This window comes from Sorex fumeus, unplaced genomic scaffold (genome assembly GCF_029834395.1).
Source record: "Sorex fumeus unplaced genomic scaffold, SorFum_2.1 ptg000063l, whole genome shotgun sequence".
Lineage (NCBI taxonomy): Eukaryota > Metazoa > Chordata > Mammalia > Eulipotyphla > Soricidae > Sorex > Sorex fumeus.
The window spans coordinates 11847368-11859205 of record NW_026606120.1 but is presented as its reverse complement, the minus strand read 5'-3'; the positions used below and the strand labels follow the sequence as shown (position 1 = coordinate 11859205).

Here is an 11838-nt window from a genome sequence, read left to right as displayed (position 1 = left end):
ACAAAATGTCTTTCACTTTTTATCCCGTATGTCTCAGCTAAAACAAATACACACCACTTTACAAATTCCACTTATTTTATAGGAAAGGACTTACTGGGAAAAATGCTTAGAGGCAGGACGTGAGGCTGGGTAGTTTCTCAGCCGTTTAAGCTTTCTCTACTTGTGGTTTATTTACATTTTGCCACTTTCTATTTCCTCCTATAGGCTCGGGTGAAACTGTATTAGTGTTATGTAACAGTATTTCAAAATTTCACTGTGCCTGTGGCTTTATCGCTCCCTTGAACCCGTGGCCCTGAAAAGAGAAACACGACAAATCCAAAAAGGAAAGCGCTGGGGGAGTCCTGGGGAGAGCGCGGCGTGTGCCATAAAGCCCCGGGCACGCTGGCTAGAGCAGGGCAGGTCCGCGCTGGGGGCCCGAGACCCCCGTCGGGCAGCCGGGTAGCACCAAGACAAGGTCCTGCGCGGGTCACTCGATGCCAGCGAGGGCTCCAAGGTCCTTACAGATAACGCGATTCAAAACTCCAAAACCAGCAGAGCTCGCTGCCCAGCCAGCGCTCCGGAGAGCGGGTGGGCCGTCCTCCGCCGCTGGCTCGGGGAGCCCCTAAATCACACCCCGCGCCAGGAGCACGTCCCCCACCCTCCCTCGCGGTGCCCGGCACACAGCAGCGCACCCCACGGCCCCGTCCTCATCCATTGTTGAACGCCCCAAGATCCGGCTGCCCCTCGGGGCCGGCACCCTCCGCGCTGACCTTCAGGGACAGGGCAGGGCCCCCCTGAGCGGGGTCGGGGCCGCGGGTCTGTCATGAGGGTGGTGGTGGTGGGGGGGGAACACACGCCTTTGGCTGTGAGTTACAGAGGTTGGGTGGGGGGTGGCGAGGGCCGCTAGGCGGAGAAGCCGGGGTGGGGGGCACGCGGCCACTGCGCCCCGGATCCACCGGGCGCACCCAGAAAAAGACCGGCCTCTCCCCGCCCCTGCACCCCTGCCCCCCGCCCCCGAGGCCTTTCATCCTCCCGCCCGCATCCCCGCACCCCGAGCCGCCCGCCGCAGGCCGCGGGGGGCGCGGGCAGGTCCCGGCGACCCCGCGCCGCCCGCGGCCGGGCGCGGACCCCGAGTCGACCCCCGCCGGCCGCGCCCCTCCCCGGTAACGCACCTGCGGCCCCGCCCCCGGCCGGACGCCGAGGCCCCGGAGGCGCAGGCCCCTTCCCTTCCCCGCCCCCCCCATCCCGCCCACCCCCAGCACTCCGCCGCCGAGCAGCCGCCGCGCTCCACGGCCGCCCCGAAATCTAAAGGGGTCGGTCTCCGGCACCACAACCGAATGGCTGCGCCTCCCTGGCCGGCTGCGCAGCGAGCCCATTGGTCCCTCCCCCCGCGCCGCCGCCGCCATTGGCTGCTGCCCGGAGGCCCTCGGCGCTGATTGGCGAGGGCGGCCGCCGCTCGCGCGCGGGCCGCAGTTCCCGCCTCCGAGCCGATCAGGTTAGTGTGCGCCGCGGGTGCTGGGGGCTCGAGAACCGAGCGGAGCTGGTTGAGCCTCCAAAGTCCTAAACGCGCGGCCGTGGGCCCGGGGCTTATTGACCGAATTCCGCCGGCGCGGGGGCCTCTGCAGGGAGCGCGCGATGGAGATGGACAAGCGGATCCATTTAGAGCTGCGGAACAGGACGCCCTCTGATGTGAGCATTCGCCAAAAATATCTCCGTCGGTCCATTCTCCGACTTTGTGTGTGTCCGTGTGCGTCGGGGAGGGGGGGGGGGAGAGGAGGCACTTTCTGGAGGGGGCGCCGGGAGGGGTGGGTCTGGGGGGGAGGAGGGGGGCACCGGAGCGCGGAGGGATCGCGGGGCTGGGGGGGCTCGTGGTGCCGCCGCCCGAGCCTGGCTCGGCCCCGCCGCCGCCGCTGCCCTTGCTGTGTGACTACCTGTGCGTGTGCTCCCGCGTGCGCGAGTGGGGAGTGAGCGTGCGGGTGTTGCACCCACGGGGCCGGCGGGCGCACGCGTCCGGGCGCGGGGCAGCGGCCGGGGGAGCCCGGGGAGCGCGCTGCCCCCGCGACTCGGTCGGGAGGAGGACAAGGTTCCACAACAACAAAAAAAAAGGGGGGGGGTTCTGTTTTATAGATGAACCCCTCCCGCGCCGCCCCCTCCCTTTCCCCCCTCTCCCCTCGCCCGCTCTCTCTAGCACGCACACACACACACATACACACACACACAAACACACACACACAATAAGTTTTGGGGCTCCGCGAGTCCGGTTTAGTTTCTGATAAATGTGGGCCGAGGCCCCGGGTGGGGAGGGGGGCGCGCGCGGGGAGGGGGGCTGCAGCGCAGCGGGGAATGGCTGGAGTTTAAAGTGCGTCTTCATTTCTTTGCAGTGATGAGGCGAGAGACGGGGGAGCCATATTTGTAACTTTGTAGTGTTCGTGAACGCGCCCTTTCTCTCCTCCCTCCCTTCCTCTCCTCCCTTCCTCTCCTCTCTCTCTCTCGCTCCCTCACTCTTTCCACCCCACCTTCGGGCCCGATGCTGCTGCTGTTCCTTCCTTTCCTTCGCGAAGGGAGGATACCTTGGAAGAAGGGGTGGAGTGGGGTGGGGGGGGAGGCTTTCGAACGTGCAAAGGCATCGCTTCTGCCCGCGCCTCCCCGCCGCCTGCGATCGCTAAGTGCAAGTTCTCCAAAGGCTGCGTCCCGGTTCCCCCCGATGGCGCGTGCTCCGCGCGGCCTCCCGGAGATGCCAGCCCGCGAGCGCGGTCCCTTTTACTACCCTCGCGACCCTCCCCCTCCCCCCCCAACCCCGCCGCCCCCCAAGCATGCATGCACCCCGGCCCAGCTGCCTCCGGGGCGGGCTCCTCGGCGGCCATTCGGCGCCCCGTGAACCGGTGGGCACGGGAAACTTTGTCCGGACGCGAGCTGCCCACGCGCCGGCGCCCGCCCCGAGGGTCCGGCCGGGCGCAGACCAGGGATGCGACCCGGGCGCACGCAGCTCGGGATGGACGAGTGCGGCCGCGCGTCGTCATGGACCAGGGGAGCGGCGGGCGCGACGGGCGCAACTTGCAGGCGGCCAAGTGGGGGCCGGGAGAGGGGAGGGGGGGTGCCCAGCGGGTGCTGCTCGACGCCCGCGTTTCTTTCCCAGCCTCTCGCTTTCCCACCGTGTTTTCTGCGAGTTGGTGGCTCCGCGGGAGGAGACCCCCCACCCCCCACGCCCCGGGCGTCCTGGCGGACTCGCGGGCCGCGTTGAGCCGGGCGAGGGCGAGGGCGCGGGCGGCGGACCCAGGTTCGGCCTCGCGGGGCCGGGGGGCTGCGGAGTTGGAGAGTTGGGGCAGCAGCGCCCGCGCGCTGACCTGCCGCCCCTCTGGTCCGCCCGAGCTCCCCCCCAACCCCGGGAAGGCAGGGCCTCCCTCGCCTCCCCCGGTTCTCGAGTGCCTCCCCCGAACCTGAGCGAGACTTTTGAAAACAAGATCCTTTCTGTGGCGCCCCCCACCCGCTCTCACCGTCACGCAGCTGCGGGGCTGGGGACGTGCCGGGCCTGATGGCGCGCGCAGGGCGGGGAGGGGGTTGGTGGCGCAGGGCGGGGAGGGGGTACCCGGCCGCGGAGGGCCGGACTTTTCCGCGAGCCCGTCGGAGCGTGGCCCCGGGGGTCCCGCGGGCTGGGGGGGTGGAGGAGGGACCAGGGTGGCGATCTTCCCGCGGACTTTCCGGAACCCCGGGCCGCGGGGGGCCGGGGTCGCGGCGGCGGCGGGTGGGTGTGGAGGCGCGCGGGGCCGGGCGAGCCCCGTCCACACCGCCGGCCAACTGGGAGCGAGCCCGAAAGCGGGTCGAACCGGCTCTTTAAACTTCCCCGAGTGTGTGCTGCGGGGGGAGGGGAGGGGAGGGGAGCGCGGCGCGCCGAACCCGGAGCGATTTCTCACGCTGCGCCCCCTCGCCTGCCCCAGCCCGGAGGCGGGGTGGGGCGCGGCGGGGGCGGACGGCCACTTCGGGCGCATTTGGGGAGGACGGGCGCGGGGAAAGCGAGCTAATGAGGGACAAAAGGGGTGGGGGGGGGGGAGGAGGAACTGGGTGTTTTTTTTTGCTCCCTCCACCCCCCCCACCCCGAGCGTTCCGAAGACAAATAGCGCCCGTGGAGCGCCCTCTGGCCCCCGCCCGGCCGCGCGCCCACCCCGCGGGGGCCCCCACGACACCCACCTTGGGAGCGGCTCCCGGCTCGGATCCGGGGGCTGGCGGCCACGCCGCGACGCTGAACTAGGACGAGCAGCCATGTTCCCCGCATCCGGCCCTCCCCTCCCCCACGGCGCGGGCGCGGGGCTCCGAGTGCGGCCGCTGCGTCCCTGCGGCGCGGGGCCGGGGCCGGAGCCGAGGCCGGGGCCGGGGCCGCGCGGGGGGCCGGACGGGGGGCGCCGGGGCGCGGGGCCCGACCCGGCTCCGAGCAGCCTCCGGGCTCGGCGGGCGAGCGCGGAGCTCGAAGGGGGACGGGGGGGGTCTTATTTGGTGAATAGGGTCACAATTTCGGCCGCCCGGGCCGCCCCGGGTCACGCTCGAGGGGCGCCCGGGCGCGTCCCCGGGGCGCAGGGGCGGCCGCCCGGCGCTGCCCGCCCCGTGGCACGACTGCCGGGCGCCAGGCTGCCATTTTGTCACCGTGGCTGTTGTCGCTGTAGGGGAGGGGGCGGGCGGGAGCGCAGCCTTGCGCCATCACCCCGCAGGGCCCGGGCGTGCAGGCAGCGGGGAGCCGGCCCCGGGGGACCCCTCGCCCCCGAATTGCGTCCGGGCTCCCCTGGCCGTTGCCCCGTGGGCGCGGGCGGCCCGAAGCTTGGCGGGCAGGGCGCCCGGCTCGGAGCCCGGCGCGGTCCATCCCCCCCCACCGGGCCTGGCTCCGGCCGCGCGCCCTCCCCCTGCGGCGATGCAAGCCCCCGGCGGGACCTTGAGTCCGGGGCTGCGGGCGTGCGGGGGGGGGGGGGGGGGCGGTGCGCGTGGGAATTCACGGGAGGGTGCTTCTGCGGGCTGGGGGCGCTGCAGACTGGCGGCCCCCGGCGAAGCGAAGCGCGGGACAGCGGCCGCCCAGCCGGGAGGGACCTCGGCTGGTGCGTGGGGAAACGCCCTCGGTCAGGGCTGGGCCCTCCGGGCAGGTAGGTCGTGCGCTCCGTGGGTCAGGGTCCCCCCCCCCGCGCTCGTTCTGCCCCACGCCTTTGGAGGTTTGTCTTGGGCAGCGCCGGGGTGAAGCGGAACCCTAAGTGAAGAAGAGGCCAATGTTTTTTGTTTTTTTTTTTTAAAGTAGATGTCTTTCTGCAGTCTTTCTCCGTGCAGATCCCAGGCATCGAGCTACCGGCATCCCTGGGACTTAAATAAACAACCACGCACCCCTGTTGTTGTCGTTGAAAGCTGGTCAAACTCTGGTCTGCACAGGAACTAGCTTTTGTGGCAGTGCCCGCGAAGGGCTGCCCAGCAAGCCAGGTTTAACTTTGACCTTTGGAATACATCGCCTGATGTTTTCCAGCCTGACTTACTGCCTAATTGGGTTCAAGTAGCTTGATATTAAACTCCAGTTTATGCAAGGCTCCCGGGGACCCATGGGCAGAACAGTGAGCGGCACCCTGGACAGTCACGCCGGTGACGACTGCTCTTCTGGGTCTACTGCTGTGGACCCGCAGGGCTTTGCACTTGGGAAGCCGGATTCTGAGGCACATGGGCCCTGGCCACGGCCAATGAGCTAGCTGTTGGTTGCCTCGGTGACCTCTGGCCGGTAGTCACCTTACCTCTTTGAATGTGGGTTTCCACACCTGTAAAACGGGGATAATAATCCTGTGTAATGAGTAAGTGACAAAACTGGCTTGATCTGGCCCTGGGGTGCCCTGCGTCTAGATAATAGCGTTATTCTCCCAGAGATGTTGGGGTGTGATGAGCGACGCAAGAGCTCCGAGTAACAGAAACAATACTATTAGCTGCTGTTCACAGACAGCGCCCTCGCCGTGCCTGGCAGAGTGGGGTGGATTACAGAGATCAGTTAATTCAGCCCCACCATGGCGGCGAGGTGGAGGCTCTGTTATTATCCCCGTGTTAACACCGAGGTGGTGGAGGCCTAAGAAGTTTGCTCCCTGGCCTGTGTGCCCGGCCTGCTGCCCTCCCGGAGCTTCTGTGTGTCACACCCCAGGGGACAGCTGTTTTCTTCTCCCTTTGAAATGCTGCCACTTTTGACTGATGAGTCTGGGGTTGGGGGTGGTACCGAGTGACTAGATAATCTCCTGGTTGAAGATTCTGAGAAGGGTGATCAAATAGTTCAGGCTCGGTGAATTGGGTTCTTGTAGTTTGTACTGGGGAGTTTGCATACCATCATGTGTCAGTGTGCCCTTACATTGGTTGTTTGGCTTTGAGGGAGACACATTCTAGGTAACAAGAAGACAGAAGCCCCTCCTCAGGCACTGGTTGGTTTGTGTGGGATCTTGCGTGTAATGTTGTAGCTCCTTGGGGGTGAGGTGTAGGGCGTACCTGGAAGGGCTCCTGGGATGTGGTGTACCCGGTATCAGACTCCGCCTCCTGCACGCAAGCCTGCTCCCTGGCCCTGCACTTTTTATATTTATTTTCTGCCATGCTGGGGTTTGAACCCTAGGCCTCACACATGCAAGACAAACACTGTCACTTAGCTCTATTCCTGGCCCCCTTTTGCATTTTTATTAGTCTTATCAATGGCCACAAACCGGAACCAGATGGCCCTGCCTGAACACCCAGGATGAAGTATCCTGGTAACACCTGTGGGTCGTCTCTTAATCCCCAGCAGCTCCTTGAGCTTAAGCCGGGCCAGTGTGTCCTTCCTCCCCACGGTCAGGGTGAGTCTCGGAGGTTGGGAGAGAAGGTTGGGCTCCTAGAAGCAGTGGTCAGGGTTCTTTTCCTCCCGTGGAAACCAGGGGCCTCTGCAGGGGAGAGTAGGGCTCGGAGAGCCAGGTCCCAACTGTGGTCCATGACCAGTCATCACCTGACATGCCTGGAAAATGCCGAATGCTGGCTTCTCAGAGCCCTGGGCATCGGTGGCATACCAGAGTGGACAGTTTACTGTTGCACTGTCTTTCTGGAATGACCTACGAATTTGTGCATAAAAACATTGCAGTCAGTTTGATATAGAAAACTTTGAACCCTAAAGTGAAACACCCCCTGTTCCTTCACCCCCCCCACCCCCGAACTCCCTGAATCCAAAGAATTTTCCTTGTCTTAGGTCTTTGTGATAGAAAAGTTGTACTTCAATATTTTAAATTTTATCAATAAAAGGACTGGAAATCTGCTTTCTGTTCTGCGAGTTTTGTCACTAGATACTATGGACCAGCAGAAAGCATGGTAATCCTGCTTTTACAGGTTTGCAAAGGGTCTCTGGGACATTGTTAAATACTCTGTTAAGTGTGTGACAAACCAGCCCATTCCTGGACACGTTTTCCTAATGGAAACTGACCTCAATCTGAAATCTTCTATGACAGTAAATTACTGGGGTTGGGAGATGAAAAAGTTTCGTCTTTCATCTCCTTGTACGCATCAGGCCCCAATCTGATCCCTGGCACCACATGCCCCCTGAGCAGTCTGGCGTGGCCTTGGAGGCGTCTGCACCACTTTCCTGCCAGGCTGAACGTATCAGTGACGTGAGCACCCAAACTCTACTGGTGAGACTCCTCTAGAAAGGAAAATAAATCGCTCTTGGTTTAGGATTGCCTTCTCTTGCTACCACCAAGCAGAGCAGTTCTCTGTGGACGGCTGTGAGACCTTGTCTTGCACACCCAGGCTATTTCATAACGTGGCTACATATCTAGCGACTGAATGGCTACTGTTAAATCTCACATGCCTTTCCCAAAGCTGGAGGGAAGGAGCAGTGAGCAGCAGGGCTGGACTGGGCCTGTGGAAGGAGGCTGATGTCAAACCTGCTGAGCTGAGATCATTGAAAACCACAGATAATCTTGGAATCTCTGCTCCGGGCTCACCATTCCTTTACTAAATGCGTTTCCAGGGGAATTTGCCAGCTGCGAAGGAGCACTAGCCAGAAGTTCAGACCTATTGGCCTATTTTGTCCCCCTTTTTATTTATAATTTGTTTTGAAGGGGTGGGGGGGGGGTGGGACCATACCTGGCAGTGCTCAGGTCTTACTCCTGGCTCTGTGCTCAGGGATCACTCCTGGCTGTACTCAGGGGACCATATGGGATGCCAGGGATGCAAGCCAGGTCTGCCACTTGCCAGGCAAACGCTCTACCTACTGTATCTACCCAACCCTGACTCTTTTAGACCACCCCCACCCCCCACCGCTCTTGTACCCAGGGCTATGATCCAAAAGCCTCATGGTGGTGGTGGGGTGCCCACCGACAGCACGGCCCTTGCCTCTTGTACCTAAGCAAATTCTAGGGAAGAAATGGTGATGAGTTGGACCAGATTGAGGGGAGTAGGTCAGTCCAAGGGGACAAGTCCCAGGCCCAGTGACTTCCGGTCACTTATAGGACGGCCAGCCACAGACTGAGTCCCTTCCTTTGGCAGCTGCTTACCACTGACCTTCTGAGTGCTGGCCTGACCACCTCCCGCTGTCCATTCTCCCAGTCTGCACCACTCCAAGCCCCGCGTCACCTTCTCATTTCTACTCGCTATGTCTTTCATGGATCTGAAGTAGAATCATACAGCACGTCATGAACACCCAGCGGTGTTCATGTTTTTCTGTCCAAGAGGTGGAAGCTGAGTGGGGCAGAGCTGCAGAATCGGTATAGGCCTCCATTCTTCCAAACTTCACGGTAAAATGCTGGACCCGTGACTCATGCCTAGAAGCAGCCCCCTTTATAGAACCACCAGTTCTGTTAGTACTGGGTCTGTCAACAAGAGAAAAAGGCTTTACTCTGTCACTCCAAACCCTGCCCCAGGCCGGGCAGGCCACACCCTGCAATCTCCAGTGCTTTTACTGAGTTTTCTGTTGGAGCTTGTCCCATCACTGCTGCGTGGTGCTGGCCCCCCCACCCCCACCCCCTGGCCCCCATTCCTGCCCCTTTACCAGAAGGAGCAGGCAGCTCCTTGCTCCAGGCTGCAGATCTAAAAGATCAGCTTACTCTGCTATCACTTACTCTCCCCAGGATTAAAGTCATAGTTTTCTTTCCCAGACAAATTTGCCTTTGGAGATTCCGGTTTGGTGAGTAGATTGTCAGAGAACTATTAAAGGTTGGTGCTGTTCTCAGCTTTCCTATGAACTAACTTGGATAAGTGGTAAGGCCTCTTTGGGCCTCGAGTTCCTCTGCTCTAAAATGGGAGTGTTGACGCCGAAGGACACTTGAAACCATGGCTATAAGACCACCACAGCCCCACTTGCCGGTAGCCCCTGAAGTCTCGCCATGTTCTGGGGTGGATACGCGGCTTCCGATGGGCTTCTCTTCGTCTGGTAGGACTTACGGTTCTCAGTGCCGTTCCTTGGATCCTGTTCACCTCCATGTGTGATCAGGGTTCAACCTGGTCCCAGAGCCTTTGCTTGACTCCGGCAGTGAGAGCGTCCCCTGCCAAGTTCCACAGCGGCATTTCGGAGTACAATCTCAATATGTCATTTTACTTTTAATGTTTAAACATTGATGTTAGGCACCATGATTTACACAGTGCTCACAGCTTACTCCTGGCTCTGCACTCAGTGATCATTCCTGTGGGACTCGTGGGACCACATGGGGTGCTGGCAAGTGAACGTTGGTCAGCCACATGCAAAGCAAGTGCCCTCCCCACTGACTTTATTATTTTTTCCAGCCCCTTGGCTACACTTCTAGAAGTCTCTTTCTTTCTTTCTTTCTTTCTTTCTTTCTTTCTTTCTTTCTTTCTTTCTTCCTCTTTCTTTCTCTTTCTCTCTCCTCCCTCCCTCCCTTCCTCCCTCCCTCCCTCCTTTCTTTCTCTCTTTCTTTCTTTCTTTCTTTCTTTCTTTCTTTCTTTCTTTCTTTCTTCCTCTTTCTTTCTCTTTCTCTCTCCTCCCTCCCTCCCTCCCTCCCTCCCCTCCTTTCTTTCTCTCTTTCTTTCTTTCTTTCTTTCTTTCTTTCTTTCTTTCTTTCTTTCTTTCTTGTCTCGATCAAGCATATGTGGGGATCGATCCCAGCACCTCACGTCTGAGGTGTAGGTTCAGCTAGTGAGCCACACCCAAGCTCCCAAGTTTGTAGTTAAGAAAACGGGGCTGGAGCAAGAGTACATTGGGTAGGGGTTCACCTTGCACGTGACTTGAGTTCTATCCCCAGCACTCCTTGTGGTCCCCTCAGCTTGCCAGGAGTAATCCCTGATCACAACTGGGTGTGGCCCCAAACCCCGAACAGGATGAGAACAAAAAGAAACTAATGCTAGCTCTCTCATTTCTTCCTTAGGATTTTGAATGGGATTTAAAAAAAAAAATAGGGTGTTTTTTTTTTTGGGGGGGGGGAAGTGTAGGGGGGCCAGAAATGGCTAAGGAAGAGGCTTTTGTTTTTCCTTTGAAATACAGAAGTGGTGTCTTTAAACATGGTGGGGAGTGTGTGAACCAGATCGGAGGCTTTCAAGCTTTTCTATCTCAACCGTAAGAGATAAGTTTTACATTACTAGCCGGTGGTATGTGTAAACGTATATGTAAAAACCCCACATATTTTGCTTCCTTATTGCATGTGAAATACTTTTCATTAAAAACAAACAAAACACTGGAAACAGACTTTGGGCCAAGGAGCGATGGCTCTAAGCAGCCCGGTGGAGGCGCCAGTCTCCCCCCTCCCCCCCCCAGTATTAACTGAAGGGTCGACCTCCCACCCCCCCAAATAAGAAGATTGCATTACTTGTGAATGGTGGGAAGGCATGAAAAGATGGTCAGTAATCATGGGTTTGGGTTTGATCTGGGCTGTTCTGTCTGGAGCTTTGTGAGCTCCTGGCTGCCCTCGCATCTAGAAAGATCTGGCTTACCATCAGGTTAAGTTGGACTCTCGCTTCTAACCTCTTTTCCCAATGAGACCAATGTGCCTTTCTGCAGGCCAGTTACGGGGCTCAGCAAAACAGTGACGAGAGTGGAATGTGCACCGAGGGCCACGGCGTGAGGCACCGCTGCACCCACCTTCCCAGCGAGGAGAGGCTCGGGGAGCTGCTTTCAGGCCGGGTCACTTGGGGGGCACTGCGTTCTCTCCCTGGCCCCCCTCCAGCTCTTGCCCAACCCAACTCTGCTGGGATTGAGGGATTGTCCCCAGTTCCCGTCCTGCTGGGTGCCTTTCAGCCTCCTCCCTGGCCAGGGTGCCCGGCCAAGCCTCACTCTCTCTCCCCGGAGCTGGATGCTGTGGAGGGCCTCGGGGCTCGCAAATCTTCGAGCCGTGAGGAGACGCCTGGTTAGAGAGTGGGTTTGACTTCTGCTCCCGCCCAGTCTGGGGATGCGTGAGCGGTGACTGTCACTTCCCACTATGGCACATGGACAAGTGCCCACGCCTCCTAGTGCCCCGCCTCACTGGGAAGGTCGGCCCAGGGCGCCTCACGCAGTGGCCCTCCGTGCACGTTCGACTTTTCTTGTCACTGTTCTGCTGAGCCCCGTGAGTGGCCTGAAGAAAGGCACACTGGTCTCACTGGGAAGAGGTTAGAAGCTAGAGAGTCCAGCTTGCCCGATGGTAAATCTGATCTTTGTAGATGCGAGGGCAGCCTGGGGCTCAGCACCACAGATCCCGGGAGCCTCTGCTGAAGTGATGTCACACTTGGCCTCCTTTGCTCAGGCCCCAGCAGCCATCCCCGCTCTGCTGACTGCTCAGCTTGCCCTGCACCCTCGTCCCAGCCGGCAACCTGCCTCCCCCCTCACCGTTTCAGAAGGAATTCTTCCAAACAGCGGGGTGTGCTGGGCACAGCTGTCCTGAGGGCTGATCCCCTGCTCCTCCCTCCCTCCCTCCTGCCTCCTGG

At 60.6% G+C, this 11838-nt stretch overlaps 1 protein-coding gene across 1 annotated transcript in view; it reads left to right on the top strand.

Annotated features, from left to right (window-relative positions):
* Positions 1-1476: 1476 nt before the first annotated feature.
* ANP32A (acidic nuclear phosphoprotein 32 family member A) overlaps positions 1477-11838 on the top strand; it is a 35721-nt gene continuing 25359 nt past the window's right edge. The window contains exon 1 of the mRNA XM_056126806.1: positions 1477-1668. Coding sequence (XP_055982781.1) covers positions 1615-1668 — 54 coding nt within the window. The 5' untranslated portion in view covers positions 1477-1614. The remainder of the gene's footprint in view (positions 1669-11838) is intronic.